At 48.0% G+C, this 13855-nt stretch overlaps 1 protein-coding gene across 1 annotated transcript in view; it reads right to left on the reverse strand.

Moving 5' to 3' along the window:
• Window positions 1-855: 855 nt before the first annotated feature.
• The window catches only part of nolo (ADAMTS-like no long nerve cord), a 176313-nt gene continuing 163313 nt past the window's right edge, over window positions 856-13855 (reverse strand). Inside the window, 11 exon segments of the mRNA XM_077660305.1 lie at window positions 856-2882; window positions 3445-3595; window positions 4515-4697; window positions 5333-5485; window positions 6577-6737; window positions 7251-7401; window positions 8247-8371; window positions 9631-9824; window positions 10825-10922; window positions 11718-11909; window positions 12478-12688. Of these exon segments, the coding sequence (XP_077516431.1) occupies window positions 2773-2882; window positions 3445-3595; window positions 4515-4697; window positions 5333-5485; window positions 6577-6737; window positions 7251-7401; window positions 8247-8371; window positions 9631-9824; window positions 10825-10922; window positions 11718-11909; window positions 12478-12688 (1729 nt within the window). The 3' untranslated portion in view covers window positions 856-2772.

Genomic DNA, 13855 nt, shown 5'->3' on the forward strand with positions numbered 1-13855 from the left:
CTCTACGAAGTGAAGATGCAAGAAGCCACATAGCGGGCAACCGCTAAGCCGCTAACACGCCACTGTCTGAGTTAACCTTGCATCTAGGTAGCAGATTATGTACATTGCGTTCACACCTTAAAGGTGTGGGCCTTTGGATGCCAAAAACGTTGGACTTATGTTATACGCAGACATGTTGTTCGTGAGCACGGAAAAATTGCTTCCTGCCAATAATTTTTTGTTTGCATGCTTCTCAGCATCCATTCAGGCGATTCTTTTGTCGCTGCAGGTACAGTGACAGCGTACATCGTGGCTTATCAAGTTGCGTAGATATAGATTGGAACAAATCACCGACTTGAGGCTCAGTTATCCAGAAATCGCTGTATATGAAGACTAATGATAGAGAATAACACATCATAAAAATAAATTTTTTGTTCATTTGGTGCTTGTGGTACGAGCATAAGACATTCCTAAAGTATAAAGAAGGAGCCATAGTTTGACGAGATGAAAGATAAGTACACACAGTGCTCAGTCTGAATTTTATAAGCGCAAGAAAGATGTCAACACATTGTGGTTGGTGCATGCTACGAAGTCCAATCTCAAGACTTATAAAGTCGCATTTCCTTCTTATTCCGAAGGCATCCGATCCAGCAAACAGCAGCAGTGCATTAGCCACATGAACGACAAAAAGGAACAAAGCGACATTACAATGTGAACTAAAAAAAGAGTAGGATGACCGGACGAGAATGCATGACTGAACAAATGCAATGTCGGAGGCACGAAAAGTTCAATTGCTTTCGTGTCACCTCAACCCGTTTTTTTCCAAGAGTAACGCAGTCTGAAGTGGAGGCAGCAGTCAACAAACATACAGGTATGCAAATTCAACACTCGTGTTCTAAATAGACAATAACGACTCCCCAAGGAGTGCCAAACTACGTACTATAATGCATGACAGGTAACTTTCGAGAGACAATATTTTCATCATAGAGAAACTCTGCATAAAACAAAACAAGGTATTATTGCATCTTGTTATTTATCAGAGTCAGCTAACCTTTCATTTCCAGACATGCCCTTTGCATTTCACTAAATGCAAGTGCACAGTACTGTTAGCTAAAACACCAATTCTTTTTTCTTTCTTGGAAAGCAGCAAAGCGTGTGGCATGGCTAAGTATTTTACTGCATGTTTTACTGTACTGGCTATAAGCTATCCACAAACTAGCCTTCACAACTCAGAGTTGGACTGCATGTAATCCTCATTGCAGTAAGGTTCGACCCCCGGGACAAATGGTTCATCATAAGCCTGATCTCAGTTCTAGGCGTTGTAGAAGGCTTTGAGTCCTCAGCCACAGCCAATATAACCACTTTGCTGTTCCCTTATGCAATTAACAAGATGTTCCAAGCTGACCGAATGTCTCTGAGACTTCTTCCAGCGCGAACTTTATTTCATGACGAGTAGCGGCGTTTGTGAGTGTGTCCCACTTCAGGAAAGCTGCCGAATGCAAGTGAAAAGGCAGTGAAGTTTTAAAACATATAACTCTGCATATAAAACAAAAAATATGGTTTTTATATGGCACAACATAAGAACTGGCAGGCTTAAATGAGTAATGCCAACTGTAAGTAGCTGTGGACTCAAAATGCAGCGCTAGTAATCGTGGTAGCTTGCGCCCCCTGTTGACATCAGGGTGCACACCACCTGGACGGCATGAAAGGAGGAATTAAAATTTTTGAGATTGTTAACCAGACAATGCATAAATAGGTCGCCTGAGATGTAATACAAAATGTCCTTGACACTGGTCTCTAATTATGGAAGAAAGAAAAAATATTTGATGGTGTTCAACTGTGCAGCTCCCCTGGGGTCCACTTAGTCTCTGTTGTCTTGAAAGCCTAACAGAACCGTTGAAACCATGCCAAAGAAGTTACCAGTGGTGCTATCGGCGATAAGGAGGAGCAGCAAGGAGAGTGGGCTACTGCAGCTTATTGTATAGTAGGGCGGTGCGAAGTTGCGGCAAACGAGGGTAGAACTTTACCTCCAGGTTCGCGCAGATTACCGTACCTAATGCCTGAAGAAATTTTCATGAGCTTCGCATAAAGGCAACCACTGAGTTGCAGTGCTATCGCACAGCTGTATGCAATTAGAGGGCGCAAGCAACTGTGACGATCTAATACCACATGAAAATCGCGTCGCGGGAAAAAAGTTTCGATGCAAGCTCTAGACGAAAGTCCTGATTAGCTCTAGTTCCAGCTCACCAATAGCATTTCCCTTAACTTGGAACCAATCTTGCCACTAGGAGTAAAGTTCTTCCTTTGTTCGCAAGAAGAGAAACCGGCTGACCATGTTCTCTACACTGAATCATGCCAGTGCTCGGAGTACTGCCAGGCTGACTCAGTTTACGGCTCAGCTATGGGCTCCACTTATCGACTCATCAGACCACTCGTCTTACAAAGGGGGACGAAATCTCCATAAACAGGAGGGATGGGAAATCCCCACGTCATCTTTAACACTTTGCCGCAGACTTTGATAACCTTCAGCGCTTCGGTTTTCTGTACATTGTAAGTCCTCCTCACGTACTCGGGATACTTTTCGTGGATGGGCCGCGGACACAATCATAGCTGGCGCCCTCTGTTGGCCGCTGGAGGGAACAAAAAACACACTGCCACTATTACTGGCCACGATGGTTGGCCACGCGCTTGCGGGGCAGCGATGCTCAGCCGACAGCACCAACGGGCGAAGGCGGGGGCCGCTGGCAAAAACCGGTAGCGAAGCTCAGTCATCCGTCGTCCGGTTGAGAAGGCCTAGCTGCGTTCGCAGGTGGCACAGCAGAGATCGTGGTAGTTCTTCATGTGGCACATGCGGAACTGGCGGATCATTTGGCAGTTGCGAGAGTGGTCTTCGCAGTTCTGCCCTGCTTGGTGCCATGCGGAGAAGAAAATACAGAAAGCCCCAGAGCGTATTGCGGATGTCTGGCTTCCAAAACACAGTTGCAAATATCAAGGCCAACTCAAAAAAGAGCCTTTTGTTTCAAGCTAGTGTCGACAATTCAAACTGTTATCTGCCCGGTATAGCATGCTAACGTAAAGTGGCATTAGCTGCTTGTGATTGATCAATCGCGTTCTATAGTGTAGTCTGTATGTTGCGTGTCAATAAAAAACGTTTAAAGAAGAAGTATCCCTAGGATATACTGGAACAAGCCATCCCTGCTATATGATAATGCTTTCATAGTTAGCCCAAAGCATTGGTCATTCTTACGAAATATCCGCTGCTTTTAGCTGAATCAACTAAGCTTAACGATGGAACAAATTTTGGTTTGTTTGTTCATTGTAAGTTCGCAGTCGAAACGAAGCAGTTTAATAATCCTACCAAATGCTCTTCTTCCTCTGAGGAATTTGCAGCTTCGCGAACGGTGGATGATACAGTGCAGTGGCACTCGCTCACCTAAGCTCTTCGAAAGAGCACTGGTTACTCACTGGCAGCATCGCATGGTGGAGCCTCGCACCCTTGAAGCACCTCTGGTCGATCGTGACTGCGACACGAATCCCCGGCCGGCTTGTCTGTTCCATACCACACGCAGCGCAGAATCCGCGTCCGGAAACCACTCTCTCCACACGTCGCAGTGCACTGCGAAAAACAAAACAAAAGTGGGTGTCCGTATTTTAAATGTATTAAAAGTATCTGTACAGTATCAGTGTTGCAAAATGACACTTTCAAATTTAAGTAAGATGAGCTACTCTTCTGCACGCCTCAATAGAGACCCATTCTTGAAGCTGAGATGAAAATCTAGACCGTGACCTCATATTAAGGAGTGCTCGGGCATTCAAGACTAAGTGTTTAGTTATCCATGTGCGAGATTATATCAAGGGCGTTAGCTCACGTGCCGTCTTTAGGCCATCAAATGGTACCCGTTAAGCTCACCGATCCCATGTGGAGTGGAAGCACGAGCCATTGTTTCTCCCCTGTTCTTATGTTACATAACGGAGAAAAATCTTAATGAAGGAAAATTTGTGCATATCTTACGAGAATAAGCGTGGATAAGGATTTGAACACCTTAAAACACATACACACGACACACAGGCTGCCAAGGACACTTATTCCAATGATATAGCAGCCAAGTTTCCTGTAAACTGAAACACTGAACTCCTGAATACTTGGTAAAAGAATTCAGCGCGAAAAAAAACAAGGACGAACAGAAGTGGACAGGACAGGGCGCTGAATACTGTTTCACTTTCAGTTTATGCGCCACAGGCACAGTTATTAGACACCTTTAACATATTGTGTACTGTGTTACCGTTACCGTCACCGTAGTACCGAAAGCCCGCGCGTCGACAGTGTGCATGCGCAGATCACCTTGAGGACTACAGGTAGCGCCAAGTACCCGGAAGCTACGCGCTCACCTGCCGCATCGAAACCAATAAGAGCGTGCGCACTGACGGTGGGCGGGCTCCCGGTCGTCCGATAACGGTAACGGTAACACGGTACACGGTAAGCTAAAGGATGAGCGGAGGATGAGTGGAGTTTTATCATGCCTAAGGTCGCGCACCTCGGACCACTCGCCAACCTTCCAGACGCCCCTGCAGAGCTCGCTGAAGCACTCCTGCTGATCTTGAGGCATCGAGGAGGGGTCGCACTGCCCGTCATTCACGATGCTGTCGTTGGCCAGCCGACAGCTCACCGGGCGTTCCTGGACGGCGCGACTTTGGCCGAGGCAAGGGCCCTCCGAGCACTGAACATGCGTACGCAGGAAGACAAAAAAAAAAAAGACCATTTCGGGGCTGTCTTTCTGTCCACTCGCCGACGCGAGATTTTTTTGTTTTTCGATAGACAGAAGATTGCTGTAAAACATCATGTGAAGCGATCCGACGAACTGCCCAAGGTGCGGCCAAGCATGTGAGTTTCAGCTGTACACCTCATCGGTAAAAAAATCCATCCCGCGTTGGCAAATAAAGTGCATTGAATTGCAAGCTGCCCCCGCCAATTACGCGCTTTTTTTAGCATCCTTCCAGAAACGTGGCTTCAGTGCTTCGCTGCAGGCCGAACCGATGTTGCTTTTCCAGCCTTCAAATGTAGTAAAGATTTCTTCGGGCGACATCGACAGAATGCATGTGCAAGAAGCGTCAGTGGTTAGTCTCGCTCTAATGGTAGTAAAGGGCGAACAGAAACAAGGAGGAGGAAGCGGAGAGACTTTATTGAATACAGATGTCATCAACAGAAAAAAGATTCCAATAATCTTCTGCAGCAATAAATAAAAGCTATTTATTTAACTCACAATACTCCGAATGGTAAACCATATAGGAAACAGAGGAAACAAACGAGTTTTAACGGTTACGACAATGACGTGAGGAGCCAAATGGCACTCACCTCCGACCAGGAGCCCGCCACCCAGCGGGGACAACTCTCGGTACCACAGCTTTGAAGAATCTGTGGTTCTTCCATGCCAGCGTCCACGCACAATGTCCTGTCCACAGTCTTGGATACGTTGTGCAGGCGAACCATACATTGTGCCACACGCACCTGCGTGAAAAGTATCGTGGACCATGAGTGCGGTTCCACGTATACCCGGAGCCCTAAAAGAGCGGCACCGTTTCCTGACACCAAAGAAGTCGAGGGGTGCGCAACAGTTCCACATGACGACAGCAGCGCCAAGGTTTGCGTTTTAAGGACGTGTTAAACTTGCCAAAAGACTTCTTTGGCTCAATGTCTTGGAATAGCAACATTTCTTAGTTTTGCGTGGTTATTTGAATGGCGGAGTACATGGCACTGGCTATATGCATGCACCATTATGTTCTCGATTCCTTGCATTTGACCCCACAACTTTCACCTCTCCACTTGTAACACACCTTCTTGCTCTCACGACTTCCCATTCTACCTCTCCTTTCGCGGTCCAGGAAAGCAAACTTGCTAACTCATCCTGACCCGCCGCGGTGGCTCAGTGGTTAGGGCGCTCGACTACAGATCCGGAGTTCCCGGTTTCGAACCCGACCGCGGCGGCTGCGTTTTTATGGAGGAAAAACGCTAAGGCGCCCGTGTGCTGTGCGATGTCAGTGCACGTTAAAGATCCCCAGGTGGTCGAAATTATTCCGGAGCCCTCCACTACGGCACCTCTTCCTTTCTTCTTTCACTCCCTTCTTTATCCCTTCCCTTACGGTGCGGTTCAGGTGTCCGCCGGAATGTGAGACAGATACTGCGCCATTTGTTTTCCCCAAAAACCAATTATTATTATTATTATTAACTCATCCTGCTGTCTCGACTGATGCTTCTCATTTATGACACTTATATTGCGGCAAAGTAAGCTTGCCGAATTTTTGGTACAAAGTGCAAGGGGCATTGTTCGCACATGAGTTCCGACGCTGGTCGCCACGAATAACCGGCTTTCAACATAATAAGGTGTGCGGCCTTTCGTTGCGAACGACCTAACCCACAGTAACATGTATTATGCATTGGGCATATGTCCGAGTTTGAACGAACAACGTTGGGTGTAATGAGGAGCCTCAAGCTAGTCGCAATGGAAGGACGCTACTAAAGATGAAATGCGAGGCTCAGTTATCGCCAAGACACAAGTACAATTTTCTTGAAGTGCCTACGGAATTACTGTGCTGCCTCACCTGCAGGCCGCCTCCTCCACATGTCTGGGAACAAAGGGACCATGGTGTAGCCTCCCACTCGAACAGCAGGTTGTCTGCGTTCCCGCGGCCCAGAACGTAGCTGTTGTGCATCAGGGCGTCGTCGTCGTCCTCTGTGGCCATGCTCTCGGGCTTCGCTTGGTCTGCGTTGGTGCAGCGTAAGCCGGAAGTTTTACGTCTAGGAGTGGAAGGCGTCCCGGAAATCGCGCAGAGCATCTCCTACTAAACCCTCGCATTGTTTGTAAGGGCTGCGTCTTCCTATCTGCGTGCGTCCATGAGTGCCATATTTATATTTTCTTCAGGACTGTATTATTCAAAGCAATAGAAATAATTTCTGACACAACGCTTATAACGATAACAATAAAGAATGGTTATACTTCATCCGAATGTTTGCATACAGTTATAGATGTTAATTCCGACTTAGACTACCATCTTTGATGGCAAGAAATAAGAGGAATATTCATGCAATGTCCTCTGACTAGATGTTTCAGATGATGCATGTCTGGGATTAGCGTAAGGATCTGAAAGTTTGCTTGTTTAAGATGATATTGCTGAACATCTGAGACAGATTACATGCATTTCCTCAACAAAAATAATGAGGGCCGAAAAGCAAGCACTGTACATTCAGTTGAAATTTCCGGTCGGATCATGCTTACTGCTGCCTCCCCCGAGCCTCTTGTGGAAGTCGGAGAGCAGCGTCTGGATGCTGGGAATGGTGGAGCCACCATGGTGGCTCGCTGCTCCCGACCGCGCTGTCGTGTCATCCAGCGTGCCCTTGACTTCGTGGATTGCTTGCCGGTCGCGACCCTGGGTCCGTGCGGAAAAACACAGCAGCTAGGAGTTTCCTCACGGAAACCACTTGGTTTAGCAATTTTGTGCTTATTTGCTGAGAAGTAATTCTAAATATGGGGAGGAAAGTTGTGCGAACGGCGCAGTGGTGTGCGCTGTTGGACGTTCCTGACAAACGTTTGTTGCCCACTCTTTTCGGAACATGCATGCCGTGCACTTGCCGAGGGTCATGGAAACGACATATGAAGAGGACAACAACAACCAACATGCCTGAACCATAAGAAATTGGGAAAATTTCCGAATACAGAACATCTTAAATGGCAAAAAGAAAGCGTGGACAAGCAGTGCGAATCAGCCGATGAGCGCGTGCTCTTCAATGTCAGCTTACGCAGGATACTTATTTTTGTATATTAGTGTAAGGAAAAAATTACGCTGTATTTATTTTTGTGTGCTTGAAAGTACGTGTGTCAAAATTTTATTAAATACGTAGCGAGTTAGCAAAACCTAATAGTAATTATTCATGCCTTCAGAATGCACGTGTTCGATGATAATCTAAACGTCCTCCTCACTGGCTTGAACCATTGAAGCCTTTCACGTGCCACGCACACGTGGGTGCTTTTAACTGTTTTGGATGCATATGACGCAAAGTAAGACGTCGTTGATCAGCGTTTACGTTTTTCTAGGCACACAGATTGGACAGAAGCTGTCCATCTCCACAACCAAAAACAAATTCTCTTACCTCAACCAGCAAAGATCTAATGAACCCATACATGGGCATTTCCTGAATGCACAATATATGCGAGATATTTTAGTGCAGTTTGTTTCCAAAATTTAGAAGTTGCACTGCAAAGCAGTTACCGTACCTTATGTCCCTTCTTGCTCTTCACATCATCGATGCCATTGATGAAGGCGGGCAAGTCGACTCCCTTCGGGCGTTTTCCGCCTATTCCTCGCAGGTCTTTGGAACTAAACGTCTCTTGGTCCACGCCTACAGGAAGATTTTTATTGAGGCATTAAGACTAATCACAGTGGAAGTCAGTGCTTCACACATAAAAGACATTGTGCAAGTACGTACAATATACACACATTTTAGCGCGAAAGCGCTACTTCACTAACAGAGCTCGCACCAGAGGGTTAGCACCCGACCGCGGCGGCCGCGCTTAGATGCAGGCGAAATGCAAGGGGCCTGTGTGCTGTGTGACGTCCATGCACGTTGAAGAACCCCAGGTGGTTGAAATATATCCAGAGCCCTCCACTACCCGCCACCCCTTTTTTTTCTTCCTTCGTTCACTCCCTCCTTAAAATTTGTGGTTTCTGACGAACGGAAATAGCGCCATATCTCTCTCACAACTCGGCGGGCACCTGAACCGCGCCGTAAGGGAAGGGATAAAAATGGGAGTGAAAGAAGAAAGGAAGAAAGAGGTGCCGTAGTGGAGGGCTCCAGAAGAATTTGGACCACCTGGGGATCTTTAACGCGCACTGACATCGCACAGCACACCATGCCTTTTGAGTTTCACCTCCATCGAAACGCAGCCGCCGCGGTCGGGTGCGAACCCGGCCACCTCACTTGACCTCACGGCGCGGTTGAAGTGTCCACCTAGAAGCGAGACAGTTACTGTGCCTTTCCTTTCTTTAAGGGGCCACAGAAAGGGGTGTTTGAGCTTGGCTTTAAAATGCTTGCACTATGTAGAGCACAGTCCACCGAGTGTCCATGCCGCGTACGAGACCTCAAAAGCGAGCGGGAAATTTACAATGAATTTTTAAAAATTCCCGTTTTCGCACCTCGCGGCAACGTGCGGTGCCAGGCTTCGCGCAGAAACCTGGCATTCGACGTCATGTCTTGCAAATGTCGTCAGCAGCCGGGGAGCTATCATTGGTTCACGGCGCCAAATTCTTTCAGACGTCACGCGCTACCACAGCCGCGGCCACTCCGCGCGCGCCGCAGCCGGCGGAGGTAGGGGAGAGGCCGACGGAGGAGCGTCGCCGTTTTGGCTTGCGAGAGGAGAGGGAAAGGCGCGAAGACGCGGAAGTTCAAATTTGGTTTGTATATATCTCAGCTTCCACAAAACGCATTAAAATAATTCTTTCTGGGGGATAATTATGAACCGTCGCCTTTTAACATCCCAGACATATCGCACCTTTATTGAGACCCCCTTTCTGGGTTCCTTTAAAGCCAATTTAAAATTTTCTTTTTTTTCTGGACAGAGTACTGTTCCGAAGAGCGCACCCGAAGCACCGTGGACTCACCCTTGGCAGGGGACTCGGAGGCGAGCGGCTTGACGGACAGAATAAGCTGTCCCGTTGAGGTGCCCGTCGAGCAGACGTAGACACCCGAGTCGTCGAAATCCATCTTACGGATGCGCAGCGCCCCCTTCCGTGAGACGGCGACACGACGGGAGGATGATTTCACAGGCGCGCCGTCCTTCAGCCACTTCACCCGACTGCACGCCCGGCGGCGACAAAATAAGTAATCGCTCTTCACTCTCGAAACAACACATCGGCACAATCTGGTACACTACATGGTTGTCGGAAAGTATCTAAGCTGACACTGAAGTGCCGTAAAGAGAATTTCATGCTCCATGAGAGTACATCTCTTAGTTTACTTATTCACCTTTAAACTGATTCCTTAGTCCAGGTTCCTGAAGGGCTCAGTGGGTTTGTTCTTGCAGCGCGTCATATTGGGATTGTTTCCTTGTATTTTAGTCAAAACAGATTTGACAAGTGTTTCATCAGTGGAACAAAGATCAGGTAAAAAAAAATTACCGGTCCCTTGCTGTCACCTACACAGGAACAGCGCGGACAGCTGAGGCGCTGCAAGCTCTGCAGCTGTATACGCTCTGCTGCACACAGACTACACAAAGTCACACTCGTAGAACACATTCACTTGCATTATTCTAAATTTATTCTAAGTCATGATGAGCTCATGATAGCTGAAGAGTGGCGCCAAAGTTAAAAAATCGGCATTATAAAAGTCGTTTGCAAACACCAATACACCAATGTGCTATTTATCGTTGTTAGTTATGTGTCAGCGTTGCACGTGTGCAGTCTAAACTCGCTTCCGTCCTGGCAATCTCTCAGCGTTCAGCTGCTGAGCATGAGGAAGCAGGATAAAACCCCGGCCACAGCGAAAGCGTATTGATGGAGGCGAAATGCACATCAGATCCACGCTGCTGTGCAATGTCACCAATGATCAAAATCAATCCGAAGCCCTTCAAAACGGAGTCTTATTCTCTATCCCTTCTTTCATTCCCTCCTTCATCCCCGCCCACCCGCCGCGGTTGGTGGGTTCCGTCACCGAGAGTGGGATGTTTACTGCTCGTTTACTTTCCTCATGACCACTTAGTTGTATTCCCTCAACACGCTTTTTTCCTCCCCAAGTTCCGTTTGTATTCACGCGATGAGTTCTCTTGCCAGCAACAGCCATCGTCTTAAAGTGCTTGCCTGATGTCTGTGGAAGCGTTGACGACGGCACCCGGACAACGCATCTTGAGCGTCGTTCCCCGGTACACGGACGCTGCTCCTTCGGCGGTCAGCGACACCTGCACGAGGAGCAAGAGGGGGCGATCCTTGTAAGCTAGCGGACAGCATTATTGAGTGGACGCGCTGAATTCCTGACGAGAGCCGACGATGTCGTCTGCTCTGTTTGTTCCGTTTCTTGGCGCGCTTTCCCGCCTTTCAGTGAGGACGATATGAGTCGCATTTGAATCCTAACATGCGCTGTCTCAGCGGTGGTCGAAATTGAAGGCATGTAAAAGGTTCGTCCGAAGTAAGTAGCATACGCTTGCGCGATCTGAAAAGGCTGATGACTGCGGTATGTCTATTTCCACGGCGCATTATGCCGCCGCAAGGATGTTGCACTAAAACACTCGCATGTGGACACGGTATGCTCGCGAAGTTTACAAACGTCACAAGCCAACGCACTTATATGCCGTAGCTGCGTTAATGCAGCCCTGATATAAAAGGAAAAGCATTTGTTTTCACACTCGGCGCAGCTTGAACGGGGGCGAGTTTGCGATGGCGTAGAAAATGGCTTGCAGAGTGATACCCAAGGGGAAAGGGAAGTCTCCCAGGGATCCCTACTCAATTTTACAATTCTCAAACGCTGTGCATTTAGCCTACGTGAACTGAAGATTCCTCGCATTTTGTATGGAAGAAGCAATAGTGGCGTACGCAGTGTTCAACCGGTTTGCTGCCATTCTTCGCTGGTTCTAGATTCACACTTGGAAGTGCGATACCGCATAACAGACTCCCACTTTTGTCCTAAGCAGTCAGAACTTCAATACAAATCGTGACGAAGTACAAGAAGTAGGGCAAAACAGTCTCGACGAAGTCACCTTGCGCTCGGGTCCTCCCTGCACGGAAGCCTTGAGCCCCCGGCAAGGTTTCGAGTTGCAGGGTTTAACGGCGCGCGGCTTCCGCCGCGATGCGCACTTGGACGGCGGCAGTTCGGCAACGCTGCCGTACGCCAGCTCCCTCTGGCAGCGGATCTTGCGGGTCTTCACTCCACCGTCGCAGCTCTTGGAGCACTGAAATCGTCCAGTTTCACTCGTAAGTAAAACTTTCAGGAACGAAAAACTCACAGAATGGTTACCACTGAGTAAGGCGATGTTCAGCGAGAGCTGGTGAGGTATTACTGTCCCTCCTCCTTCCATTCTAACCCCTCCCCAAGTTCTACCCTTGGCAACCACCCTCCTGTTGCGCATTCCCCGCACTCGTCATATCCTCCTCCTTGCATGCTAACCCTCCTCCTCATTCCACGGTAACCATCCTCCTGGCGATTCCCATGACAACCACCCACCGGTTACGTCGACTGCTATTACTACTACTACTACCCGTACACCGACACGAAACCCAGGAACGGGCGTTTATAACAGGTGTTGCTGTAAAAAATGGCTACCACTTGCACACTTCATCTAGTTTATACTTGTTAACGAGAGTTGGCCCGCTCGCGCAACCAACCACAAATGGTGGGATGTCCGTTCAGCCTCTCCTACACTATCGGCAGCCGCCGAGTACATGCACATAGGAAACGACATTGTGTAGGGAGCGCAAGGAGTGGCTGAGCAAAGAGGCAGAAACGAAGAAAGCGCCCACCTTGGTCCACTTGTCCGGTTTCCACCGCGCCACGCAGTCGACCAGGTTGCACATTCGCCGTTCCAGCGGCCTGGGCTGCGGGCAGTGGCCGTCGGGGACGACGAGTGTGTTTCCCACGCCCCTGGTCACCTCGTGCACGCACTGCACCGTGCGCCACTGCGAGCCGCCGCCGCAGGGTTTGGTGCACGCCGTGAAGTCGGACGTGTTCCACCTGCGGCCGCCACCGAGCCGAGGAAGAGCAGATTGCGAAGGACGCCATATATAAGCAGGGCAGTCAAACATCCGTTTCGAAGGAAACCACGCAATGCAAGGCGCAAGCCTGTAATACTATACTGAATGCGGCAGGTTAGAACAATTCTGCTTAGGAAAACGACAGCTCTACACCACTCGAAGGAAACGTGGATAATAAAACCAAGGTTTATTTTCCCTAAGTTATGCTTAGGAACGGTATTAATTTTCTATTCATGCTTTTTTTAGGAAAAGCGAGCGTTCAGAAAGCTGATTATGGTAAGGTGTGGTAAGATGAAAGGCATCCTTAACACTACGTTCGATCGTCCGCTCGTAAAGTGTGTATGCTTATCACCACAAACCATTACACTGCACACAGCAGGCGATTATGTGACATTAGCAGTGAGGATTTCAGAGTGTGCCATTTTTTATCACGGCAGTGCGACGACTTTAGTGCCAGAGGGGATAAACAAAACAAGCTAATTTCGTAACTATGCTGAAACTTGGTATGTGCAAATTAATATATAGCATAATATTAATACGGTCTGCTATTTGCAAACAGGGACACTGTCATTATTAAAAGAGAGTCAACAGTGACTAAAACCAATGAGCATAGGGAAATGTTTCCCGATTATTTTTTAATTTGCAGTGTTGTTCAATTGGATAAAATATTTAATTATTAATTTCCTCTTGATCAAGGCCACAAGTTGAAAAAAAAAAGATGGAAGCATTTGCTTATGCTCCTTGGTTTCGGTGACTGTTGGCTTCCATCATACGTATTTCATAACGAGCCCCTCATTTCTCTTTCCTTGTGTACTCAATAGCTTAATGAGCGCCTCGGTTGTGCCAGTCTTGATTCTATCGGTAGCGGGTTCTTGCACAGCTTCCGCCCTCACCGTTCGATCACATGCCACTTGACACTCGCGGTAAGACAGGACGTATAGCACGTCCAACAAGCAACATAAATATCGCCGAGAGTAGAAAACTGGACAGCCGCCGTCGTAGCTCAGTTCAAGAATATAAAAAAAAAAACCGCCGTAGCTCAGTTGGTAGAGCGCCGGGCGCGAAGCTCAGTAGTCGTGGGTTCTGATCCCATCGGCGGCATATGGTGGTTGTTTTTTCTACTTTCTAATCAATCATATTTAAGCTA

This window comes from Amblyomma americanum, chromosome 3, assembly GCF_052857255.1.
Source record: "Amblyomma americanum isolate KBUSLIRL-KWMA chromosome 3, ASM5285725v1, whole genome shotgun sequence".
Taxonomy (NCBI): domain Eukaryota; kingdom Metazoa; phylum Arthropoda; class Arachnida; order Ixodida; family Ixodidae; genus Amblyomma; species Amblyomma americanum.